The 27,923-nt window shown below is 43.3% G+C and overlaps 1 protein-coding gene across 1 annotated transcript in view; it reads right to left on the bottom strand.

Annotated features, from left to right (window-relative positions):
• KSR1 (kinase suppressor of ras 1) overlaps positions 1 to 27,923 on the bottom strand; it is a 70,568-nt gene that overhangs the window by 20,110 nt on the left and 22,535 nt on the right. Inside the window, exons 2-3 of the mRNA XM_080374254.1 lie at positions 12,297 to 12,437; positions 957 to 1,104 (exon numbers count right to left, since the gene is read on the bottom strand). Of these exons, the coding sequence (XP_080230380.1) occupies positions 957 to 1,104; positions 12,297 to 12,437 (289 nt within the window). The remainder of the gene's footprint in view (positions 1 to 956; positions 1,105 to 12,296; positions 12,438 to 27,923) is intronic.

The following is a 27,923-nucleotide window of genomic DNA, read 5'->3' as shown; positions in this document are numbered from 1 at the left end:
TTTATGATTTGCAAATGGTATGAACTGTCATAATACCAACAGGAAACATCACCTTTCAGTGACAGATTAATAATTGCTACAAAGAAAGATGTGATGCACGTTAGTACCAGTATGCTGTGAGAAACACTCTCGTACAAACAGATTTTACAATGCCTTTGAAAATAGCTTGGGGAAGGTGACGGGGAAGACAGTGAAACAGCACTCTGGGAATCCTGAGCTTGACTGATCTTAAATAACTTGGTCAGATCCATTCGGATGGTGAACACATGCATTTATAATTACACAGTACCCTTCTTTCCATAATTTCCAGGTACTCTTCTTTCTAGCTCTTGAATCCGCTATTGGAATCTAGCAATGATTCCATCAGTACTAGCAGTCAAAGAAAAATAGCAGGAGACAAGTGGTTTTAAGAAGTGAATCAACTGGCACACTAGAAGCTATGCAGTAATAGAGGGCTGTCAGAGCAATGTTTTTTCTCTTTCAAAGCACTGAGCTGAACAATACTCGGGCTTCTGAGCAAAGTAATGCCCAACAGAATGACATCTTCTCTCTGAGCTAGAATATTTGGGGAGGGGATTACCTGCAAGAAATCTGGTTGTATTCGTTAGGTCAAGGATATGTGTACTGAATGATGGAGGATTAACTGGAACATTAGACACAACTCTGAACAGAGAAAGAACACGGATATAGTCTATTAAGACAGGATGCTTCTACATACATTTATTTCCATTTATTTATTTTTTTGACATGCTGTCAAAACCAAATCCAATCCACAGCTCTAGATGCACGTGATCACTGCAACTTCATGTACATCCGAGAGCTATAACCTGATACTGCTTACAGAATATACCCAAAGACATTACCCAGAGGTTTCTGCAGATTGTCTCGTATGAAAGGAAGCAGAACAGGGGCCAGGCTGCTGAGAAACTAATGCCACAGAACAAGGCAGTCTGTACCTGATGCAGTCACCTTCCGTAAGCAGCTCAGCGCCCCATTGAGTCTGGAGCACTCCTCGTCTCTGGCACCACATCTCTTCATTGTTTCTTTCACCTTTGACTCATTCATTTCTAGTAAGGCATCTAAGGTTAGCTCCTCTGGTATTCTCTGCAGAAAAACAAGACAATACATTTTTTGGTTTTAATACACACATACAAATAAGATTGTCACTTGTTATTCTGATGTACTTTAAATAGTGCCACTGTCTCACTGCCCAGTCTGACTCATGATTTACTCATTTTGGTATTGCATCTCTCTTCAAGATCACTGGGTCAGGAACACCATGTGGCAGATCTCAGCAGTGCTCAACAGCTGCTCTCTCCCCTCCTACAACACGAGAGATCAGGCCTGTTCTGGAGTGTGCTCTGTATCACTAGGAAGTTATGGTCGTTCTCAGGTATTTAAGTTAGGATTAGAGGTGACTGAAATATTCTCCTCTTGTGGAAAGTTAGTATTTTTGAAAAGCTAGTAATGAAAGCATAACTTCATTAAAAATAGCAGTCAGAAACAAAACAGGCCTAAAACCTGAAAAATGTCAGATAAAGATGTTTGGCTTTTCAGTAGGGAAATGAAAAGTAAAAACAGTGAGGAAAATAACTTCTTTTTGTTAAACAAAAATAAATGTTTTGACAGAGAGATAGCGACCTCCTCCTTAAGCAATTTTTCCTTCATTAGAGAACCAGCCTTACTCGTATCTCGCTTGGAAAGATATTTGTGCAGAACTCCTTGTACATCTTAATAAACCAAAGCCCCCAAAGCGATAAAGTTTAGATCAGGCAGACACAAAAGATTCAAGAGACTGGGAAGCATGAAATGATGTGGTATTTCCTGACACAGAATTGAGCTCTGTCGCCTCTCTCCTCCCCCATTCAAATGTTTCCAGTGTAAGTCTGCAGCAATTGTGGTTTATAAACAAAACCAGGATATTTAGCCCAGATACCCAGGAATTTCCCTGAAAGTTTTGCCTAAACAAACCTCACTGCTGCCTACTTTCACAATGAGATCACAAATTTCACAGTATTTGGCCTCCTTCCTAAAGTTTCAACTCCTGGAATCAAACTATAGAAAAGGGTTTCAACTTTTTATTTGGAGGGGAAACTCAAAAATGTACCTCGCTGTTTGGAGAAACAAAAACCTTGAAACCCTCTAGATGCTTAAACCCTGCTTCCAACTACAAATCAAATTTGAATGTTACTGAATGTCCTTTAACAATCACATCTTTCTTAATCCAGACTCATGCCTTTGAGATCTGACGCATAACTTTTAATTGTGACAGTGCTAGAAACAGACCCAACCTTTGGAGCTTTGTAAGTGGTAACACAAAGAGTAATCACATAGTTTCCATTTTTAGTAACTGTTGCATGGGGCAAACAGAATAAATTAAGAAAGCGCAGAAATCTAAGAAATGCATCCTGCATCTTCTGTCACATGCCCTGAACCGGATGAAACACAAAACACAGCTGACTCAAGGAGAGGTCAAGAATTTGAATGAGCAGTAAGCACAAAGCGAGTCCACAGCACAGCTGGAGTTCAATGAAGTTAGGGTAAAATTTCTTGGTTTTCTATAATTAATATTAGCAGAACAACAAAGCACAGATATCCCAACTGATGCTAGTTATTATTATTAATTTTTCTGCACACTCAAACCACCAAGATGCAGGGGATGCAGGGGTAAGACTGGCCCAAAAAGCTTGTTCTTGAATGAATTCCACTCAGATAAAATGCAGGAAGCACAAAGCCTCCAGCGAAAACACAGTGCAAAATCTGCCCTCCTGGGATTCCCAACCCGATATTACACTTCAAAGGCCAAAAAACTCCAGGGGTTCAGATCATCTGAGCTGAAGCTGGAATGGGTTTCCACAACTCAAATATTCCAGCACAAAGCCAGTACAGGTTTGTTCACACAGAGCCCCGGCCAAACTGGGCTGATAACAACAGAATTAAACCAAGTCTTTCTTACAGCTAGCTATTTCTGCAGCACCCCCTGAATTCCTCTCCCCTGCACGCAGACCGGCAGTTCACAGAAGCATCTTTGTTCAGCGCTGTCACAAGGGCAGTTCTGTGATGCAGGACATCAGCCTCACCGCAACACAGGCAGCTCTAAAAGGGACAGTGACTGGGGGCAAACATGGCGCAAGTTTTAGCATAATATGGAAGAAAGTTTTCTACACCACCATGAGTGCCCCTGTACTCTGGAGCAAGGAAGCTAATGTTTCCCCATTAAGCAGAGGGGAAAGCCGATGTCTCTTACAGAAACATTTATCCCATTTCATGCTTTTACATGGTTTTAAGAGTCAGTGGGATTACAGCGATGTCATTCTTGAATTATCTTCAAACATTTCCTCACCCCCACCGCTCCCCACTAAGAAAACAACCCAGATTACACAGCCACTGTTTTAAGCAGCAGCGTCATTCTAGACCCCAGTATAAGCTACCAAGTCATGTCACCCAGCATCACCTCACTTCGCTATCCTTCACGTGACACAAATGTAACCCGTAACTTATTAGAGCTATTAGTAAGTCAATCAGTAAAATGGAAGAGACTAAGGCTTCCTCGGGCAAGCAAAGCTTTTCCATCACAGCCAGTTCCATGGCCCAGACTTTAAATGACCAGCGCAAACAGCTGAATGCAAGGCCAGCTGGGATGGGACTGGTCGCAACACCATTAAGGATCTGGTTTCTCCAGTGCCTGCTCAGTGGCAGGATCCAGAGTGGACAGGCACCACTGAGCTGAAGTGTTCGTGCTCAGGGTAGTTACCAGCACAGGAGGTACCAAGGCTTGGCAGCAAACAACACTGAGGCTGGCAGAAAGGTTAGCGACCCACATGGCTTCAAAAAAGCAAGTGTGGCATCAGATACTGAAAAACATTCTCCCAGTTTAGAGGTCACAGGAAAGTCAGTAAAAAAAAAATCCCAATAAAATAGCTTTACAAATCCCAAAACACAGATGCTAGAAAAAAAGGAGGAAATCAGTCTGGTCTGCAAGCCTGTGCCCACTCAAGTAGCCCGAATGCAGTCAGACTCTCCTCTCTCTGCTCTTCTACAAGGAGAGCAAAGTACAACAGTTACCTAGGGCAGATGCCACCAAACCTTTGGCAAGAGCCTTGTACCTGTACGGCTAGTCCTCAGCGAGGCAGGAAACGGGCAGGCCTTTGGACTGAAAAAAATTAGTATACTGAGTCCATGCTTCAATTTGTATCAATAAGGCAGAACTGACTATTTTAACTTAACGCAAATTAGCTCTCCTGGTTGTATAGACAAGACTTAACTTGGGAATTCTCATTCCCCACAGTAAGAGGTATGCGGAACGGCATCCAGGCACAGCTCCTGGTTGTAACAGCACACACACTCACTGCTCTCCAGGCACAACTCACAAGCACAAAATTGCTGAGCTCACAACCAGTAGAGATGCCCGAGGACTGCAGGGATGGGGTGCTCCTGCACAGTGGTGTTCAGAGCCTACAGATCCTTCTCTCATTTCCAGAGGGGAGCACAACCAAATGTTTACTGGCACAAAGAATTTAACTGTCCTCTTTGTCCTACAGCAGCTTGATGGTTAAACTCCAGGATTGCCCGTTCTTTTCTTTTTTAAAGATTAAACCCCTGCTACCAGGAATCCCCAGCTTTCACTTCTAATTTGCAAGCCTTCCTGCTTGCAGAGAAAAACCTTGAAAACAATTTTTAAAAAATTATAAAACATTCCAAACTATTGAGCTTTTTAGAAGTGTTAGGGCATTTTTTCCTTTGTTCCATTCATTTGCAGGACACAATCACTACGGGGGGCTTGATCACCCCTAAGCTGACTAGTTTCACTTCCTTAAGCAGGTCTGCGCTCTACAGCTCGATGTGTGGCCTGCCATGAGAAGCTGTAACGGCTCACACAAAGCACAACCGAGCAGCAAAGAGCAGCCCCAGCTCTTTACTGCGAACTTTGTTCTGCATCCCTAGCACGATCTCACGCAGACATGCACCCGACGACAAAGGGCCCAGCCTGCTGCTAGCTTGCCCCCTTCCTGGGCCTGCACAGAAAGTCCAATCTACTCTTTTCTCAATAGTTTAATTTTAGAAAGACAGAATAGCAAGTTGTAGGAAAGTATAAGTACGGAAAAGGAGATTATATTTAAACAATCCCAATGACCTTGAATCAGGAGAGCTCAGACTTTCTGAACCTGCTGCCAGCCCCCATGACACGCGACAAAAGAAATAAGCCTTCAAAGAGGGGGGAGGGAGGGGAAGTAAGAGGCTTTCTTTAAACAGCCACTCATGTGCTGCACATATGTGGTGGCTTAATATAAAACTGGTCAACCTGATCCCTGTAAGATTGGCCTGATATGATTTAGCTCCATCGTTAGCCCCCCAGCCAATGTGATAACCATAAGGGTCACTAGTTCAAGATGGCTCTTCAAACAGGTTCCACTGCTGCTGATGCTCTGGCTCAGCTGTTGAGCTGGCGGGGAAGAATGTCCCCTGCAAAGCACCCTGACAGTGTCCACCTCAGAGGAGCATGTGGTGGGCTGCAACCCCTCCAGTGCAAGCATAGTTTTGGGCCCTTGCAAAGGGGTTACTCCCAATCTTCAGCACGGAGGGTGAGAAACATGGGTCCAACAGACCTCTCCTTACTTGCCTCTTCAGGGGTCCTGTGGCTTTAAAAAAATACAGCTTTAAAAAAAAATGCAGCTTAAAGGCTGGCATTAGGGCCAAGTGAAGTACCATCTCCCTGGGCACACCTTGCCTTGACTACAGAATGGCAGAAGAAGTTACAAGATATTAAAATAATACTCTAATAATAAGGTCAGAGTAAAAAAAAAAAAAAAAAAAAAAGAAAGAAAAAGCAGGAGAGACAGAACCTGCTTTCAATCTTTCAGCACCTCAAAACTGGCAGCAAAATCTAAAGCCTTACTCACCACACACTGTTCAGCAGAACTGATGCTAAAAAGCCCAGACCAGGAAATTATTCCTTTGTACAACAGGTAAGAGGACTTTTCTACAAAGCCTGCTGCTTATCAGCCATACAGACTGTGCGCTTCATGGTACACATGTTTAAAAGACAGAGAAGTAAATCACGGTGAATCCAAGAAGCCATCCAAAGGTTAGTCTCAATTAGTTGGGGTGAAGAGTTCACAATAGTCTTTAATCTTGTCTGGTGTCCAACTTAAATCCCTGAAACATGGCAAAAATGCTGGTATCTAACACAGTGGATGGGTTATTTTTGGTAAAGATTCCTCTCTGCAGATAAGCCTATGGAGCTAATGCTGCTGCTAACACTCTGCAAAATCAGTCTGACCTGCTCCTCAACCTAGTAGACATGGCTCTTCCTATAAAGCTAGACAGTTGTCAAGGCCCCAAATGCCTCCTCTTAAATCAATACATTCCCTCACCAATCATCCTCCCACAAATCAGCAGATGCTAGAAGAGAAAGCCCATTACATAAGGTGCTTAAATTCCCACTGATGGCTCTAAGCAAAGCATGTCAGTATGCTCTTAAGAACATCTTGTGCCTGCTAGTTGTTATTTTGCTCTGGTTTTCTGGTGTCCAGTGGAGAAGGTACTGAAAAATTGTTGTACTATTAAATTTCTGGAAATTTTACAGGCTTTCTGGAAAGCCTCTCACATCATATTTCTAGCTTGCGTTAAGCCATGGGTATACACAGGCTACGATTTCACTTATTGTCTTCCCTTCTGCTTCACCTCTGACACAACAGGCGGGGTGGAAAGGAGCTAACAGTCTCAGGCCATTCCCATTCAATATGCGCTCGGTGGACAGGTAGCTGCGGTCACTTACTACTTTTCTGTGGGAAGACTGATGTAGAGGCTGCAGTGTTTCACTGCAGATCCTGAGGGGTAGCAGGAGCCTGTGCTGACCTCAAGGCATGAACAATGCACAGTGAACAAGGCTGCAAGGGGCACCTGGACCCCTTGGCAGGGGAAGGGAACCCTGACAGTAGCAGAGACTATTTTTCAAGAGCTGTTTACACTGGGGAGAGGCCTTCAGCTGGAACAGAGCAATGGAATTTTAGATCCGGGAAGCCTGCAGGACAGAGTTAATTTGCATACACACAATTAGCACATTCAGGATCTCTGCTATCTGGCAGTCCAGTCAGAGCTTCTGCTGCCAGACCCATGGAAATCCCCATCAAACAGCCAAAGTCCTCATAGTCTGTTCATGCAGATATGCCCACAGAAAAAGATGAGAGGATACAGCTGTGGAAACCTGATAGGCTTAGGCAGATCTGCCTCTTCTATTCCCCCAACCAAAGTAAGGATGCACACACATTGACTCCATGCTTTTCCTCCAACAACTGATCAGCACGGTCTGCTACAAGCTAGATTACAGCCCACGCAAGTATAACAACCTCCCACGGTCTCATAGTATGAACCTTATGCCAATGCCTCATCCTCTACAGGGGCAGCAGCAGATCTTAGCAGACAAGCTATGTGTGCCAAGCGCTGCCCCTGGCTCACTCAGGAACCACTCTCGACTACTTACAAGAAAGTAGGTCTTTGGCATGAATGCTAAATAGGAAATGAGACAAGTTTCACAATCAAAGAGAAGGCATTACAAAAAAAATACATACATTAGGTGTCAAATACATTCCCCAAATGGAACAGTCGTAAACCAGACCCAACCACAGCACTCTTTCATCTGCTCCCACATAGTGTCCCTGGTGGCAAAGTTCTGCTTAGAGCCCGCAATCACTAGGGCAGGATTTGCCCCTCCCTGTGCATGACAGTTATCTACTCTAAAAACAGCTTTCCAAACTTGATTGACTGGAACCCCTGCTACATGCTGAGCAGGGCTGGTTCAGACATGTTTCAGAAGATAAGGAGATGACTATGTTCTTAAGTTACTTTTTAAGATGATGACAAGTTATATGTGGGAACAAATGTAATAGGTTTCTGGGAAGAACAATGGTAAAGGCAAAAAGGATTTTTTTCTGTGCTAAAGAAAATAAGCCAATAGAGGCTTTTTTAATCTCTTCTTTTTGATAGATGTGCCCCAAGCCCAGAACCCAGTAAGCAGCTCCGCAAGAGACTTCTTCCATCAGCCTGAGTGGGAACAGCGCTCTGTCCGCATCCTCCTTCCCTCCCACTCCCTGCTCAATTCTTCACTCCAGCTCTCAAGGGGAGCAGGGCAATCCAGACCAGTATATTTTTCTAGGTCTGTTTTCAGAGCAACTTCTACCCACTGGAGACCACTATACAGCTTAAATATATCTTCTGTCTCTATGGCTTCTTGTCACGTCTTTTCTAGTTCTCAGTTCAAGTATCTCTTTTCCCAGTTTCAATCCACCATACTTAATCATTTATGCATCATTTCTGGTATTAAACTACACATACACCATGCTAACCAACTCTAGGACTCCCAGGCAAAAACAAGGACTCCAGCATTCGCTAGAAAAATACTTGACAATAAAGTTACAGAACAGTATTAGCCCAGCTCCAAAAGAGAGCCTGCTCCACGCTAGCCACCATTTTCTATGATAAAAATCTGTCTGGCAACTGATTAGAGGAACTATAGGAAAGAAACAGAAATAGCACAAGTTGGGGTGGGGTTTCAAACTTTCCTCACCCCTCAGAACTGCGTATTTGCAGACAGCAAACAGGTTCACAAACTCGAAGCTTGTATTCACCACCTACCTCCAAGTCTGCTAGGTCCACACAGAACAGCCCTTTCACTCTACGCAGCTTGACCGGCTGACTGTTATCCATGTTCACAGGAGTTTTAGCTGTTGCCCAACGCCATAAACAGTGCATTGTTGTTACTATAATCTCTTCCAGAACTAAAGGATTTTACAAGCAGTCATTATTCTTGTTTTAAATATAGGTTTTCAAAGAAAGACTGGAGCCCAACAACAAGACAGCAATTATAACAGCAAGAGCTTTCAAGCTTCACAATGTCTAGAGCAAGTCACTGAGCAAAAATAGTCTTCCTCTGGACTAGAGGAGTCAGCAGATACTTTAAATTACAGCCAGTGCTCTATTTCTGACAGGAGAGCCTGGGAGCTTCTGTGCTTCCCCGCACGACAGCTTTATTTGGGAGAGGGCTGGGGGGGAGAGGGGAGGGGAAGAGAGGGAGAGAAAAAAAGCATTGTTCCTCTAACTGCTGAGCTAAAAAACTGCTTGCAATTAGCCTGTTTTTCGAAGGTGTTATGTCACAGATTACCACAATCTTGAAATGCTCCCTCCAGCAACACTAGAAATGCAAAGGGAATCAGAACTATTAAAAAAGCAAAAAACCATAAACTTGGGCCTTTCTCCTGATTTGTCCCTGACAAGTGATGGGCCGCAAGGAGAACCCTCCTGCACACACCTCCTGCATTGTACCTGCCGTTTCTATTCAGATCTCAGAGGTGGCCAGGGAAGGGCTCTGTTGCAGCTGTTCTCCAAGGTACGTGGCAACTTCTCCCAACTAGTTTCAGAACCTGAAGGTCTCAAGAGAGGGCCATGTGCCCAACATGAATACACTGTTAGATCTGTGGGGTTTTCCTTCTCTTTGCAGCACTTTTTGGAAGCATTAAGAAGGAAACCTAGTATGACAATTTTTTACAGTGAGCTAACTATCTTAGAGATGGGGAGTCATACCTTGTACACCAGCCACAGAACCAGGTATGGGACCAGAGTGCCCCAGCTTTCATTGTCTGACCTACTCAGTCGTCTCTTTAAAGGCTCCCTAACCACCTCTCTCCCCAGTCACGTCACAGGCAGCGTACATAAAGCTAAGGGAAAACATTCTATATTTCTTAATAACTAACCTATTAAAGCTCCTTCTGTCAGTGATTTCCATTTTGAAAGCATTCAGCTGAAATGCAGTTCACATGCCGTATGAAATCTAAGCAAGAGCAGGAATGATCCCGTGATACCTGTAACATTTCTGAAAGACAACTCATCATGGACAAACATCTCCCCTACACTGTCTGCTGAAGTCCATGCCACAAACACAAACAGTGGCTGCATTGCTATTTTCTAAGCAGTGACATAACAAGACAAAAGAAAAAAAAGATCACTGCAAGAACAGAGCAATTCATTTATTAGTCCAGCTATTTCCATTTCCCCAGATTACAACCTGTTCCATCATGTCTACTCAAAATAATTTTAATGACCCAATCGGTGTTGCAGTTCTCCTGTCCAGCTAATATAAATGCCTCAGAAGCTGTCTGCAGCTGCATGAAATGGATATCAAACTTCTAAAAAATCACCATACACTTGGAATCACGGAGGAATTTAAATGCTTTGTACACCTCGTATTTCTGTCCCAGAGAAGGAACATATTCATTACACTGGTCATTACTTGGGAGGGGGTAGCAAGAGAGCACAAATAAAAATAATAAACAACTGGAAAATTTCCTCTTACTGCCTTAGACCAAAACTGAATTTGTTCACCCTTTTTAGTGAGAACACATACAGAAGGGCAGTCTCAACCTTCTTTGCTCCCTGAATTAGCAGGATGTGGCAGATTTGAACTGTCCACCTCCCTCTCCCCCTTCATCCAAGTCCACCCCTTCTCTTCACCTCTTCCCTTCCCCCAGTTCTGCAGGCATCACAAAAGATTTAAAAATGAGCTACAAAGACATTCTTTTAGGCTCAGGCAATTCCAGTAACCTTAGAAACCAACAATAGTTAGGAGCCTGGCAGTTTGGCCACAGCACCAGGCTGCTTTTCTGTTCTCTCATTGTCACTGCTGCACCTTTAGCTGTGCTACCCAAAACCTTGCTGGGCTGGAAGGCAATATCCAGCATCACATTCAGAGTAAACAGTAGTAAATAAAAGGAACAACTTGGTCCTGAACTCATCCTATTTCACCATAGCCTGCTTAGTTACATCAGGACCAAGTTGGAATAACTTTCATGAAAATCTGTGGAATTTTTCACTCAGGCAGATTCCTGCTGTAGTCAAAGAAAATTTTTCCTTGTGAAAGGATCAAAGGAAACTGAATGAGAACACTGTCATCCAGCCTGCAGGGCCAAAAATGGGGAAAAGAACGGAAAAAGCCTTTTCTGCTTTGTTCAGCCACCAGTGGACTAAGCTCTACTTATACTGCCATTGCTGCTAGACTGAGCTGAAGTGTCCCCAGTACAGAACAGCACCAGGTAGTCATGCACGGTTCAGACCCAAGGGACCAATCTAATGTCAGTGCCTTGGAGTTCCCAGTAACCATCTAAATGCTGCTGGAATTTCAGGCTCCCCTTCCAAAAAAAAAAAAACAAAACAAAAACAACAATGTGCCAGAGACAGGGGCTGGGGTCCTTGGCTTATGTGATCATTTTTTATTCCATCAGAAGTGTCAGATTATTCTGTGCAGTAAAGAGACTTGCAGTCATTTGCATGTTAAGAATTAAACTGTAAAGATCAGCAGGAGCCATGGTCTGTGAGCATGAACAGCTGATGCTAGCCACCACAGACCACCACAGGAGAGTTACTCATTCCATTCTTTTACACTGATGCAATGCTCTTTGGTATTAGTTTGAACCAGAGACTTTACTTATGGGATGGGGATGTGTGTGTATAAAACGAAAAAAACTCTCTTTTTTTCTAAACAAAGATTCCCACCCAGTCAAAACCCAGATTAAAATCCCCCTGCCCATTAGTGGCTTGCACTTAGTCCACTTGATTTTGTGGTCTGAGTGCTGTGTGAGGCTACACAGTTTCAAATTCATCAGTCTGGGACAAGCTTGTAAACTCTGACCCCTTTTGCTAGTCTAAGTTTAGAGGGACACAGTGCTATTGACTATTTTTGGATCTTCACTAATTTATAATCATGGCATGAAGGCTTTTAGAAATAAATAGTCTGTAACACCATTTTTGTCCATTTGTTGGATACATCAGCGCACAAAACTGTAACTCTTGGTCCTTTTTTGGCTGGTACTGGACACAGAATATAGTACGGTATATTATTATTATTATCATCATCATCATCACCACCATTATTTAAAAGGTAACAAGTGATTAAGTTACGGCATCATTCTCAGACCTAGCAGGCAGAAGGAGGGGAGGTCCTGGTAACGCAGGACCTTTGTCTCATACTGAGCAGTATGTGTGAGGCATTCCTTCAAATGCTGTTATGAAAAGGTGCCTACTAACTCTGGGAGGAGGATAAAGGGAAGGGAGTGTTCCGGCGCTCTGCTGAGTGATCACTGCTTTTGGGAGAGCGGACACCCTTTCTACCAAAGGTCCCTCTGTGTATCCACACACTCCCACCTTGCCTGAAAGTAAGTTCAGGAAGCTAACTTAAACCCAGCAGGCACCTGGGAATGTCTCAAAAGGACAGGAAGGTTCTGTGCTGAGGATTGTTTTCCCCTTACCTGTACAACTTCTTTCCTCACATTGACAATGTCTAACCAGTCATTGAATCTCGGGTAGCTGTTGAGCTCTGCTGTCCTGTCATTCAGGGGCACACTCAGCTTACACTGCCGCTGTCGGTGGATGTAGTCAATCAGTTTCACCTGTTGGGATCCAGAAAGTAAACAGTTAAGTTCCTTCGGGTATGCTGTCATCTTCCTGGGCAGTGTTTGTACAGTACCTAGCCAAAGGGGATGCTGGTTTGTGAGTGGGGCTCTTCCACGATATAAGAATTACATACTCTTGTAAGCACTCAGGGGAATTCATACAGGGAAGCATTTCCCTCACACCAAGCATCTTTATTCTTCAACCTTTCAGCAGAAGGCAGGACCTTGCAGGGCCCATCCCTGCAGGACTCTTCTCTAAACACGTATCAACAAAAGTTCTGTGCAGAAGCTGGGTGTCATGCCAAAATAGGAAAGGGCATCCAAACCACGTGAAGCAATTAATTATGTTCAGTTTAAAGGCACTGCATATGTACATGCAACCTCATCCTGGATGCTTTGGGTATTGCTAGTCTAACCTGCAGGACTATCTGCCCGCTCATCCATTGGTCCTGTATGGTTGTTACATTCTCTTACATCTGGCCTTCATTTAGGCTAGAAGATCAGTGAGGCAGGAATAGCCAGAGTACCCAAAGACTCCAAGACATGTTTTCTGAAGGGCATTTCTATTACAAAATCAACATTAAACCAAATGATCTTAGAAGAACAAAAATTCAGGCAGCTGGGCCTGATGATCATTGTATGTATTCTGTTCTATTCTAAAGTTTTATTCCAAAGCTTTTATCACCTGACCATCTAATGCCAAATGCACTACATAGAAACCTTCAGTTTAGGCACAGAAAAATAATTAAAAATAAATGGATGAGAAGGAATATTATTTGTGCTTTATGTTTGCTTATCAAAATGAAAATATTCTCAAAAAATTCTTCACTATGTCACACATTCTCATATGGAAGACTTAAGCTTCAAAACCTTCCTAACAAAACAATGCCTCAAAGCAAGTCAGTTGATCTGTGATTTATAAACCAAAACATGTTCTTAGTCAAAAAATTTTAGCTTTTGGGACAAGATCAGACTACAAATATAAAGGAAAAAAACAAACATGGATTCTTTAACCACTATAGTATCTCTCAAGTTTCTGCTCAACATATTTTTGTTCTATGTATCTGAATGATGCTATACATGACTTGTATGCACAATCTCAGTTACATACGGGAAAGAGAATTAGATCATCTCCTCCTTCTCCAGATAAAGGATATGTTAGATATTACAGGGGAAATAGATATTGTGTTTGATCTCAACTGAACAACCCCCATATGGAGTATAATGCTTTTTGCCTGTTCATCAGTTCGGGAAAGCTACTACTTCGTAATAACTGTCCTAGAACAAATGCAAATTCTTCCTTGGTGGCACATGGGAATCACTTGTTTTGTTGAAAGGGGGAAAGTCTTTCTCCCTCTCATCTCGTTTACTGTGACCCAGTCCTGCAAATGTATAATCATGAGGTTTCATCCATGTGCTCTTGCACACAAGCCTACTAAATCAGCAAGGCTTTGCAGGGGATAATAACAGAACACGCACAGAAACACAGTTAACCATAAACAAGCACTGAGCAGGAGAACTTGTACTTGCACAGAGGAAGTACGCTCTGCTATGTTATTACACTGCTAACACTATTTTTTAAAAATGGCTGATGAGACCAATTTCTAGCTACAGTCACAATTTCTTGGGACTCAAGCCATTGTGGGCCTCAGTTTTGGCATATGGCCAAGGTCTGGTAGTCAAGAGTAGGAAAAGCCCTGAAGGTCATCTTTGAGATGGCAACAGAGTGCAGCAACATTTGACTGAAGTGACCCCACCTCAGGGTTGGGAGCCCAGCATATCCAGCTGGATGCTTGTGGCTGCAACTTCAAAACTAAGCTACTTCCACGTGAATGCAAGCAGCATACAGATCACCTGCCAGTGAAGCCAAGTGGCAGTGGCAGCCCCCAACCAAAACACGACACTGGATGTTTCTTGGAGGTTGACTGCATTCTAGCAGCAGCACCAGTTCTGTGTAACGAAGAAAGCCAGCATCTGTTGACAAGGCATTTCTAGCTTGTGCTTTCCTGTAAAATTAGCTGAGGGCTTTGTTTTATGAGCAATCTGAAGCCTAGAAACTATCAGGTATAACAACAAGTTTGTCTCTGCCCACACACTTCTGAGTTCAGACAGCAATGCCATGAAGTTAGAGACTGTGTTAATACAAAAGCGAATCAAATTCTTTACGCAACAAATACAGAAATGCAAAGCAGTGCCACTCTTAGGGCAGGCCATTGTGCAATGAAAGGACTGCCATGCCCCAGAATACTTAGCCATCTCTTTGCATTTACACTCTGACCACCCAGCTGAAAACAGAGGAACCTTTTAACCAGAACTTCCTAACATGGCTTTGAGGCATAAGACCTAAAAGAAATTACCTTGGAAATGCCACTCAATCATTCTCAGTCTCAGTACCTCTTTTTATAAAAAAGGGGATGATAGCACTTCCTTTTTCCACCCCTTTTCTGCTTTCTCTAGTCAGGTCCCATGCCACAGAGAAGAGTAAGGCAGGCCCCTGCAGGCAGCCCCGGTTCTACCGCAGCCAGCTGGGCTCCGACTGGCTCAGCAAGGGCCTGGGCACCGCCAACAGCCACGTTCCCGTGCCTGTACTCTGTGCCAATTACAGACAAGGCAGCTCGCTCCCTCAGCATAGTGCCATATGCTAGTGTGACTATGTGACTTTTAAACACTGCTGCAGCTTGTTCTGCCTGTACCCGTAAACTTGCTGTCAGCTGTACTCTCCCACACAGTTGCACCTTCAGTTGTAAACACCCCTAAATTAAGATGGCTCTGGACTCTGCGTGCTCTGTTCCTTCAGAGTTAACTCAGCGCAGGCAAGGGGCACATATGATGTCATTGGCTGGCTTAGTCATGACCTTCTGCTTTCTCACTGTCACACGTATTTTCCCATAACAGCCTATCCAGCGAGATCTCCAGTTCACAGTCAGGTCAGAAACGAGCTTGAAGATGCTGTTCCAAGTATTTTCCTGCTAAGTACTTGGTTTAAATTTTTTCTGCTTCCAATTGTGCTTTTTCCCCCACCTCATGGCTTGGCTTTGTATCATACACATCCTGACCCAGTACAGCCAGCTGGCCTGCGTGAGATGCGGCGCAGGTCTGCAGATCTACCTAGCCATCACAAGTAAGTCTGTGCACAGCGAGGGGTAACTCCATACCGGGGGGGATGAGCTGGAAACACTGTCTCCTACAGTTACAGCAATTGTTCCACAGTTTAGACTGAACACTACCGCGTATCTTGACTTTGACTTTCACCTATCTGTCCTAAAACTCCTTTTTTAACAGGAAAGGCCTACAATCTCATGATTAGGCTTTTGTTCCACTCAGTACTGCTGGTTCTGTTCACGTGGTCTCCAAATGTACCATGTTTGCATCCTGAGTTTTTCCCTCAAAAGATATTAGGGAGGAAGAGATTAGAATAAGAAAGAGGGACTTTGCTGCGGGTAAAGGCAGGAACAGGATGTCAAAGCTCTGACAGAAGTGTGGGGAGCACATTTGCCCTTTCAAAGAGGGGATTCTTGGCAACCCAGGGGCTAGAAGTGAGCTTAACCAAGAACACAGATTGGGAATGGAAGCAACAGAAGCAACGAAGAACTGGTATGAATAGAGGTGGAAGGTCCCCTCATAAGAAGCAGAAAGTTTGAGGACTACTCAGTAGCCCCCAATATGCCAGAAATCAGCCTACGTAACCCAACCATAGCTTCCCAGCTGTGCAATAGTTATGTCATAGACAGGAGAAGGAAGGCAGGAATCACCCAAGGCTCTTCTTTTTTCTGGAAGTCATTCCAAGCAAGGTTCAATGATGATACGCACTTTGATACACAAACTACAACCACAAAATCCAGCCAAAGGCAAACAAGTCAGTTGCACATTTGTATGTAAGTCGCGGTATGCAGAATTCCCAGGGTACTGTGGTATGTTACTGCTTCTTCCCCTGGGCCACCTCACCTCCCTCCCATTCCTGGGCATACCTCAAGGTTGCTGAGCACCTAGGGAAAGAAGAAGTGTGATTTTTAAACTGGTACAGCCAGCTGCGACAGGCCTATGTATAAAAGTAGCAGCTCGGCTCCTCAGTCGGATTGTCATCTATTATTTTAGTGTAGGACCTCCCATCAGACAAAATTTATTTTCCTGGGAGAAGGATGAGAGATCAGCATACTCCCTAAAGAGAGCGCTCCATGCTTAGTTATATGTAACACTCATTATATGAAAATGTCTTAAGAGTAGCACATGACCCAGTATAAAGCAGGGAAGTGCAAGCACCGACAGTGGCAAGAAAAGCTGTGGGAATCTGTTCCAAAAACCACAGCGAAAGGCAGGAAGGACTTATCATCTATTTATAAATGGAAAATCACAAATTAAGTAAAAGAAGTTATACAAAAAATGTATGCCGCACATTATTCTGTTACAATCTGCAGTATCACGAGGACAGCATGCTGCTTTGAGGGAAGTACAGTCACTATCCTGGCATTCCCTACAAAAGTTCTCCCCACCAATTTCAATGTTAACACCAGAAGCATCGTATTTAATGAATAAGAGAATGGACCTTTGGCTTTGGGGAGCTGGACTCCACTACTAGCTCTGCCACTGACCTGCTGTTTGCCTGGGAGCAAATTAAATAATATTTCCTCTTCCACCCTGCACATGGCTATGCCTACCTGTACTGCATGAACTCCCTGGATGGAGCAGGTGCTGACTTCAACTGTCTTCGTACTGCTTTAAAAAAATACAGGTTCAAATATTTTCACTTGACAAGTGTCATCCACAGCATAAACTTCTAAAAGGATACTGCTGGAAGTTACTCTGTGCAGCGCAGATGTCAATGTCAAACTTCTTTGTCGGGTTATAACAAAAATACAATTCTTAAAAATGGAAAAGCAGTCTGACAGCACAGATCTGAGTATCTTAGATCGCCAAGTCTGGTTTTCCCATGATAACTCCTTTGCATTTACTCTTCAAGTCCAAATTTGTTTTCCCCTAGTCCTATAAATAGTATATTTGCATTCTCTTCCCACCCTACATGCACCACGGTTCTCCCCTAGGATGAATTTCATTTTGTTATTTCCTGCCCAGACTTCTAACTAAACTACATGGTTTGGCTTTAATAGCTGAGCTGTTGCAAAACCCTTTTCTGAGAATATAATAAAAGTTCTGGGTTCAGTGACGCACATAAAAACCCACAAACAACATGCAGGTCTCCAACCACAAACTAGACAGAGAGATAAAACCAATAGTAAGCTATTCACTGCCTGCTTGCCAAATAGCACATCCTACTCATCACAAACGGCAAACCCCACAACAGAAGTAGTGATACTCCAACTGCCTTAAACCCAGAGATGGGAAAAAACAAGAACAGAGACAGGATAAGGAGCAGCTGGAGTAAACTGCTGTTTAGGGGGTGTGCTCCAGGAGAGCCCTCCTTCTCTCTCTCTGGTGCAGCTGATGGCCGGGACAGGAGTTCTTGTTTGCTGTAAAAACTGCACGTGCTGCAAGGTCTGCTCCTGGATGCACGTTTATCTCCTCTTTACAGCACTTTTTAAATGAACATCCCTTTACAGCATATGCGAAAATGAGACTCAAGTTGTTTAGAAAAAAAGTGCCAAGCTTGTACTTTTTTATTTATTTATACAAAACAAACAGCTGATCTCTTGAGATGCAAGTTTGCCTGTACCCGTGACCTCAAGGCAACAGCTGGGCGTTCAAATGGTGATGAACAAAACCCAAACACCTACAAGTTCTTCAACTGCACTTCTGCAGATATAGCAAGACAGACAAGAAAGCAATGGCATCTGTAAAACTAGTTCACTGACATCAGGGTGCAAAATTCAGGAGGCCTTTGTAAGCAAGGAGATATTGCAAGGATGCGCTGGATGAATTCAGTATTCAAACTGCAAAATTATTTTCAATTCATAAAAAAGGGAAACTGAGGCACAAAATGGAAATTATACACTAAATTGGGGATAGCTAGAGGGACTCTGATAAGGACTCTGCTATACCAAAGTGCCAGCTGAGATTTCTTCAGAATATCAACAATTTGAGGCCCAGTCTGATTCAGTCATACATTTCACACCAAATACCATGTTTTCACACTTCCACAAAACTTAAGTGTTCTGCTGACTGATGCCTACAACTTTTCTTGATGACTTGAAACAAACTCAATGTTTAGAAGAGAGATTTTTCCAATACCCAAACAAACAACTGTCATTATTTAACCAACAAATCAAGCACATATTTAAAAGCAGATCATACTTCTCCTGTCCCAGGAGATGAAATCTCATGGAGTCTGGCAGCACTTGAAAAGTCAATAAATATGAGCTTACACCAATACTTCCAAGCCTACAACCACTTACTGCCTTGCAATTTAACAAGCCAGTGGCTGAAGTTTTAAAAGGATCAGATCAATGTATGACCCAGCTCTTACATGTGGCTAAGAGAAATGCAAATCATCTATCTTTCTTCAGACAGGAATTAACCAGGAAGGAACTCCTCTATTAACCTCCTGCCAAGAACAGGACCCAGAGGGCAAGGGTACGCTCTCTGAAGCATCAGACAATAGCTACTGCTGCTGCAGGACACTGCACTAGCTGGATCGGTATCTCATACAGTGAGGGAGGTTCTGCATTTCTACCTCCTGAAACAGAAGACAGAACTTCTGAACTCAGAGTTTATCTGCATGGGAAACTGGGGAAAGTAAGATGAGTCATTTTAAGGCATTCAGTGAAAGTGGATTCACTTCACACCTTTAGCTGACACTTATCTGTTTTCCCCAGTGCCATTATATAGACAAACCCTAAGTCAGACAAAAAAAAAAAAAATAATAATCTTGAGCAACCTAAGCACTGCAGAGAATGTAAAGAGGTCAGAATCTGACTTGCCAAATTTGTCTCTGAAGTCATGCTCTGCAACCATGTGAGAAACTGATAAAGATCGCAAGAACCATTCCACGACCAGCAGCAATGTGAGTGTACTTCAGGACGCTTTTTTTTCAAAGTCATCTGAGTTAAAGAAAGGTGCAACGGAGTTGATCCCTGCAAAGGAAAGAACTAGTGTTTCATTTTTATACAGCAAGCTATTCTGTATGCAAGGCTGCTTGCTTTTAGGTATGAAAGCTGAGAGCTGGGAAGGAGCCTGTGATCTGAACAAGAGCTCAGAAAGCCCCTGTGCAGGTGGTCAGCACAATGAGATAACAGCTTGCTGACCTCCCAGATGCCAGGCATGCACGGCAGCTCACTCCTAAGTACAGCCCAGCAATGAGGGTAGCTGTCTGGCACTTCTCAGGTACGGTTGTCACTGCCTGCTCTGCCTCAGATTCCCATTTTGAAACGGCCGTAAGAGCAGCCCTTCTTTCACGGGTTTTGGAAAGATGATCACAACAGAGCTAATAAGTCACCTGGATACCACAGTAACAGGGTGGGAATACCAAACTGGTGGAAAGTAGCAAACACCAAAGACAAAGGAGTACAAGTGCTGGCTGGCTTCTCCATTTAGGACTGAAATGTAGCAATGCTAAGCGCGTGGAGCAGAACCTTCCCTGGCATGCAGTAACCAATGCAATCACAGTCTGTGCGCAGAGTGCTGTTGAGCCTGAACACTTACCTGGGGCCAGAGAAGACCCGAAGAAATACACCAGGATGAGGTGTGGGAAGAGACAAGAATAAGGCCAAAGAATCATTACACAGAAATAGCGCTGAGGTTTTCCTGGTCTGTCCTGCAGACTGCACACAGAGCCCAGGGCGATGGAGAACACAAGACACAGCTTCTCGCCTCAGCTCTGCCAGGGATCTGCAGACACAGGGCAAGCCACTTCTTGTGCACCAGGGAGGCCCGCTGTTCAACCATCCTAACCGTTGTGATTCAAAGTAACGGTCCACAATACCCTTCAACTAACAACAAACGAAACGTTTTTGCAACTCCTGCACATCGCACAACCCAAGACTAAGCCATTCCTTCTGTGAACTTAAGCTTTGAGCAGCTGACTCATTTGAATACCCCCCAGCTATCTGAATTGTTATCATCATCTGATCAGAACACCACCACGAACCAACTGAAGTCTCGGAAATGCTCATTTCCCTTCCGTGTTCAGTGAACTAGCTTGTTGTGCGGATAGGTATAAAGATGCCTTATAACAATGTGGACTGATCTCTTTCCAGTACAGGGAGAAGTAAAGCAATGCCTGGTTTTGACTGTTTTAAAACCAAATCTGCCTGGTGAAATGGAGGGAGTGGGTCTGTACCCTTTTAACATGACATATGTTCAGTTTGCAGTGAAAACTCATCCAAACCTGTTCATAGAACATTTCGTTCGACCAAAGAGAAAACCATCCTTCCCATCTGTGCTTTCATTAGGAACACTCAGATGATGCAGGATTCATCTGGAGAGTCTTATAATCTCACAAACTTCAAAGCTACCTTGAATTCAGCAGTGAATTCAAACAGCTCTTTTCAAGGCAAGCACAAGAGAGCTACACAGGAGCAAAATGCACAACCCAAAATAAGAAGAAAAGATGCAAAAAACATTTCAAGGAATTATCTGTATCCTAACAAATGAGGTCACTCCATTTCTCACCCCTATGGCTTTGCCCTTAAAAACCAACAGAACTGAATCCACTAAAGGATGATATTTTTCCATGACCAGCCATATACAATTCCAAGCTAGCAGATAAAACATTACAAAGAAATAACTGGCAACAGATTAACTTGTTTATTTGAGATGGTATCTGAGAAAAAGAGCTCACATACATGTCAGACACTAACTTGCAGTCTGTGGAATTTACATTCTTACTCAAACCCAGCTGACCCATTCAGCAAGGAAGCACCGCAGAGTGAGCAGGACCCCTGTCTGCGTTGTGAGGCCTGGCTTCTAGTTCTACCTCTGCTAAAGGGGCAGCCAGAGTACTCGCTTCCTTGGGTCTGTTTCCTATCCACCTCTCCATTGATTGTACAAGTGCAATCAAAGGTACCAGGTACATAGGTTACTGCTATGCCGGACCACTGGCACAGTCCCCTTTGAAAAAGAAAGCTTGTAGAACACTGCCACTGCTTTGAATGCCAAAAACAACTTAAAAACCTCAACATACTCACAAGACCCCATGCAGTAGGACTTTATTAAAAATATGAAAGAGGAAGAAGGATTACAAATAATTTGCACAAAGTGAAGGGGCAGTTCTAAGAACAGATCACAAAAGACCTAACTTTCAGTCCTCTGATCTAACCGCTAGATCATGGCAGCACTGACTGTGACGATGCTTCTGAAAAGCAGAGGAAATCAGAATGATTTTACAGTTGGACTCAATGATCTTAAAGGTGTTTTCCAAGCTAAATGATTCTATGATTCTATAATGACACGGATGGGAAGAAGCCCCCTGACTGACAGCTGCACTCTGGGCATACCGCCCTGCAAGTTGCACCATGCCACAAGTGAGCTGTGCTAGCTCACCTCGGCTGAGGGTCTACGCGTGCAGTTTCAAAGCCAGCCTTACTTGCAGCAGCTTCTGTACAGAACAACTGACAGCCTGCTGCTTCTGCAGAACCTGGGTGTCTGGGCTGACTTAAGGACTTTTGGTTTTGCTTATAAAAGAAAAGGAAATAGTTTCTCAATGCATTGCTAAACACACTCTGCAAAACAGGACCCAGTACAAGCCAGCAGAAAAGTGTACAGACAAGGTATGCTCTAGGAGAGGGGTGGGGGGAAAAAGCCTTAAAATAAGTTAGTAAATAAAAGCACAGAGAGGTAGAGGGATAGGGAGAGATGGAACACCAGATGGATAGATTTTCCTTTGAACCTCCAGTCATGCCTGAGGCTGACACAATAGCCACTGCCCAAACACTACAGTATGTTATTTCTGCTTTGTCAGATGATGCAGACAGCATCATTTCTGGGTCACTTGGAGGCCACATACCACTCCTTTTCTTTCCCCTCCTTTCTTTTTCACATTCCCAACGACTGAGAGCTGCAAACACTCAGTTGAGCCTCCCCAGCTAACAGTGGGAGGATGAAACTGCACAATCAAGTGGTTCGCTGTGCCTGATAAGATGATTCTCTCCAAAGATTTCATCCTAGGGAGGCATCAAGCCTAATGCAGCTACAGGAACTGTCCTCTGCTTAAGTATCAAAGATTTCACACCCACTGAACACTAAAAATGAAAGCCCTCCCCCTTCCTTTACAACCTGAGGACATGCAACTGCAACAGAACAAGAGCTCTCTGCAAGATTAAGAACTGTACTTAGCATTTGCTGAGCACAACCCTGCTGCTGCCACATCAGATCTGCAGCTCAAGCTCCTCTCAGCTCAGACTTCTCTCCACCACCCATCTAGCTTCTTTAGCTCAGCCATGCTTCATTAGGCTTAACTGTATTTCCATATGGAGCACAGGAAGACTAATACTTCCTCTTGCACAAAGTGCATACTGAAGGATATCATTACTCCAAACTGGCCTACAGACCTGTTAAGGCTTCCCATCCACTTGTGAAAATACTGCATGTGCCATTTAGCAAGTTTATGGATTTGCCCTGCTATGAAGAATACTTCTGTCCAAGCACAGCACACCCCCTGCTCTCACTCATTTGATTCCTTCCACAGGCTCCCCAGATCCTCTATCTGTTCACCTGCAGTCAAATGTCAAACAGCTCAAACAAACTGGGTGACCATCTGAAGAGTATCCCCATCAGTCCGGAACCTGGTCCTTAACGGCTAAGGGTTCACAAAGCCTAGTTCAACAGAGTCCTGGCCCTCAACCAAGGTCTTTAACAATAAGTTAACAAGCATCTGTCAGAAATGGAGTAAGCAGAGCTACTCATGCCTTTGGCAAGACAGCAAAAAGGATCTCCCGAGATCCCTTCCAGAGATTCTACATTGGCTGAGACACTGACCCACACTGTAACAGCACTGAAAGAAATGTCGAGAGCCTCAAGAAATCAGACTTCCATCTCCCTGCCCCAAGCAAAGATTAGCCCTGAATAAATCTTTCTTGATAGTTGGGGAAACCTAGGCTCAGCTCCTTCCACTCCTTCCTATTTCTTGCACACTCCTAAGCAAACCACTGCAGTCCAGATCCTCTGCAGACTTCAAGAGTGAGTTAGGAGCTTAAATACTCTGATAGTTCCACATCACACAGTCTTCAAGGCTTAGTTCCTGGTTTGTGAGAGTGTACAAAGTGCTACCCTACTTCACTGAGCTGGGGAAAAGGGAGGAATTTATGAGGTGCTCAGATCCCAATACAACACGGGCTTCTCAATGTATTGCAGGTAAACAATTACTTGTCCCACTTATCTGCTGTAGGCCACAAAGTCATACAGAGGTGGATGCAGCCCAAAGATAACACCAATACTACGCTTCTCCCTATAACTATAATTGTTCAGTGCCCTGGCAAATCTGTTGTATCTCTCCTCCCATAAAGAAAACAACTACCATGCATCCCTGCCGGTTTTAAAATGACTGCAGCCAGAAAGCAGCAAGCGACAGGGAGAAGGATTATGAAAGGTTCATAATCTGGAGAGGAAACACCAGGTCACATTTTGGGGATAGGGGCTGCATTACAACTCATAGATCTCTCTGTAAAATTCAAAACTTAAAGTGCTTTTAAAGACAATATCCTCCATCATTTTTATGACTGAACTAATCATTCTCACACATCTGCAGAAGAACTCTCAAGTATATATGACAAGTATGGTGGGAGAGGCGGGAATAAAGAAACCAACAACATGTGCACTTGTAAACCTGCAGCACAAATAAAGAAGTAGAGTTTACAACAAAAAATATAAAGCCAGACATTTCCTTCAGCAAGGTCAGGAAGGGAATGACTAATTCTAGGTCCCCGTCATATTCTTGCACTTCCCTTTCCTCTTCATTGCAAGCCTCATTCTGCAAGGTACTGAGCACCCACAGCTCTCAGAGACAGCAAGGGACCAAAGGGCAACACCTTGCATGTCTGACCTGAAAGCTCCCACTACTCTGTCTGAAGGAACTGAGCTTCTTTAATGAAGCAGCTTACTGCCCAGGATGCTGTCTGTCCCAAAACCAAAATGTTTGTTTCACATTTCTCCTCCCTTTGCCTTCCTGACCATCTCCCTTTTGATTTACACATTTCTATTTCTGTAGCCTCAATAAAATTAAATACATTCACAAACCTACCTCTTCCATACCCCCCAGGTACTGGCTGGGGAATGAAACAGATTAGCAGTTTGTTCTCTGCAGCACTTGGACTTACTAGCAGACCAAGGGAAGGAAACAAAACAACAAAATCAAATCCTCTGCTTGTTTGACTCAATTATTTGAGCACTTCAAGGGTCCCACCTTCCCCTCACTCCCTCTGACACACCACTTCCCCAAACTGCTGCAGGGCTGGACTTTGGAGAGGAAGTTTATAAAGAAAAAGGTTAAGCCTACGCAGGAGCAGGCTGCAGGTCTTAGAGCTGAAGACGTTATGTCTGCACCCTGGGAAATCCTAGCTAAGAAACCTTATTCTCTGAAATGCTACAAATTATTAGCTTTCCACTAGAAAGAATAGAGCTATTTTGGCAAGTACTGGGGTCACATTTCTCTTTTCACAGACACTGCATGAGAAAGCTGCCATGGCTCACTGCTCACATGTTGTTTTTCCAAAAATCTCTTTTTGCGCTCTATCTTACTGGTTAACATTTGCCTATAGCAACTACATGGCATTTCAATCATTAGTTTAAGTACAAATACAGTATTTAGAGTGGAGACACCTGAATTCAGATTCCCACCCCACAAAATAACATTTTTTCTTTATGACTCTCAGACTTTAAGACCTGTTGTGCCTGCTTAGAAAGTGGAGGAAGATACAGTTGCTGACCTAGTAATGGTTGTATGAGGAAAAATACACAGGAGACTGATAAGCAACAATTGGCCGTACAACAGACAGTACCGTAACAGCTATCTGGCATCATACAACAGCCTGGAAAGATTTTAATCAACACTTGAAAAATGATCACACAGGTGTACAAAGACAACAAGCTTGAAGCTTAGCATCTTTAAGCCAGATACAATATCCATTACTTCTGTGAATTTCCACAGAAACTCCACACATGACATCTGTCCCTGTGCCTAGCCAGTAGAGGAGGTGGGGGTTTTTGTTTGTTTAAACAAAGTGTATTGTCACAAATAGTTTGTTAAACCCAAGACTTTTCCATGAAAGTGATTTAGGCAAGTTTCTCATTTTCAAAGCATTCTATGGAAACAAATCAGAAGTTCTCAAAACATACTTTTTTAATAAAGCCCTGCATTTAAAAAGAATTCATTTTTGCATTAAATGTATAATGAAAGGGAATGGTCAGGATCAGAATCTAAGCATTTTGCATGCTTGTTCAAAAACTATTTTATGCCTAATTTTTGAAAAATCTAAGCCTGACTTTTCACTCCAGCTGGGGATTGGAAAAAGGTCTCTGGAGCCAGAAAGTTCTCATATTTGCCATCACTTCCACACAGAACTCCAGATCACTCCGAGATTCAGAAAACAATCCCAGAGCCTGTAGAAATATTTCTGTGAAGGTGTTTATACACTTGTTAGCTTTCATTCCATTTATCTGCTGAGCTTTGCAATTTTTTGTATCTTTCACTTTTCATGCATTATGCATTCATAGTTTCCTTAGGAAACACTCTTCAAAATACATCACCCCTTCTGCACTACGTCTGCTTAGTTAGATCCCTTTTGTCTTAAAGTATCTCCTCTGGTTACCCACTAGAGAATAAGCTCAGCAGCCTCTGTGGTTCAGGATTTCTGCTCAGTCTCTTGCTCAGATGACTGCATCAGAGGACGTACTCTCCTGACTAACAGCGACCAGAAATGAGAAAAAAAATGAATGCTTATAAGAAAATAAAAAGCCATTGTAACAAGCCTGCATGCTATTTTGTAATGGAAATACTCCCCTCCTAAGGAGCAGGGGCAAGACAAAGGGATTCTATGTTGTATTTTTTTGCTTGCAAACTGACAGTTCTGAGTGCTGGATACAAATTCATTCCTTAAGCTTTGAGATTTTTTCACTTCAGCCAACCAACTATCACTATACAAAGATCACTCAAGTTTTTTTTCAGACTCCTTTTATTTACAGTATTTTATCTTGATCTTTCCAAAAGGACACGTATGTTAGGCATTGCTGAAAATACTAATTTCCCTAAGATACTTTTGAAAATTGGAATGCCACACCTGTACAATGAAAGACTCTAAATGCCACTGGTAGTCTATTACACCTCCTGCTAGGTGTGATATAAAACACTGCTGGGAGAAATTCTTCCTACAACACTTCCAGAGTAACAAGGCCAGAAATAACAGTGAAGGCCTACAAACGTTTGAAGGATCCAGCAGCACTGCATATGGCTTCTTACCTATCTCATAGGCACAAAGTCAGTGCCCGCATACAGCTTTCCCAATGTTTGGCCTGTTTGAAAATAGAGCACATCAGCTCTCCCTCCAGAGCTCAGCTGTTCTGAGGATTTCCACAGATAACAAAACTTACATCTGCTCAGCCATCACGCGATGAGTGAACAAAGCTGCAGGGTTCCCTGAGTATCAGCAGTCTTCCTTTAGCATCCACTTCCTTTAGCTTCTGAGTCCAAAATGTCCTAAACCAAAAAACTTTCTACCTCCATCCTTTCTTCACAGTCTTATTTCTCTTTTGTGTTTTGGCAAAAGGAATTTGTAAATTCAACTAGACTGTTTACAGTATAATCTTGAAAGTGCAAATAATTAGCAGTGGACTCATTAGCTTTCCAGCTGTGACCTGATTCAGAGAATACTGAAGTTAACTGAAACCAATTTCACAGATTCACCAACTTCCCAAAATGCTGGATTAAGTCCTGTTCATGTTGCTTGCTACCCTAACCGTACAGTCAACACTAGAGCCTTGTGCTTGGTTAAGCTGGAAACACAGACATTTGGTAGCTCCATATAAGCAGTTTGGGTGCTCAAGCTGGTCCTCAGCCTAGTGTTTCCTCTTCTGGAGCCCATTTCCATTGCCTGCCTGCAAAAAAATGCTTCATGTTGAGTCTTGCCTCCACAACATTGTCACTGCCAATCACTTTCTTCAACTGATAAGAGAGAGGGAGATGACTGAGCACAGTCACCCAAAAATAGGAAGCTATAGCATTACTCACTACCTTGAGGACTTGCCTGCCCTTCTTCCTTTTCGATTACTCAGCAGACGTTCTTAAATCGGTTACTCCATTTTTAAATGCACTTGCCAAAACCTGATTTCACAGGACACGCATCCACCCACTGAATTCAGCAAGGCAGTTACTGCTAACCCCTTGCTTCAGTGAGAAATAGCATGCCATTTTAAGTAAGCCTCACTACTTCAGACTGTAACACAGCATCAGATACAGCAGCATGGCTGTACATGGTTGAACAACTACCCGTTCATTCCTCTATCACAAGCTGAAATCTGTAAGGGCAGGATTCCCAAAGATTCTATTACTGAGCTGTTTTTGAGGTCCACTGCAGTAAAAAAGGCCAAATCTACCCTCATGAA

Source organism: Falco punctatus (genome assembly GCF_963210335.1).
Source record: "Falco punctatus genome assembly, chromosome: 1".
Lineage (NCBI taxonomy): Eukaryota > Metazoa > Chordata > Aves > Falconiformes > Falconidae > Falco > Falco punctatus.
The sequence above is the reverse complement of the archived record's forward strand: the minus strand, read 5'-3'. Positions and strand labels throughout refer to the sequence as shown.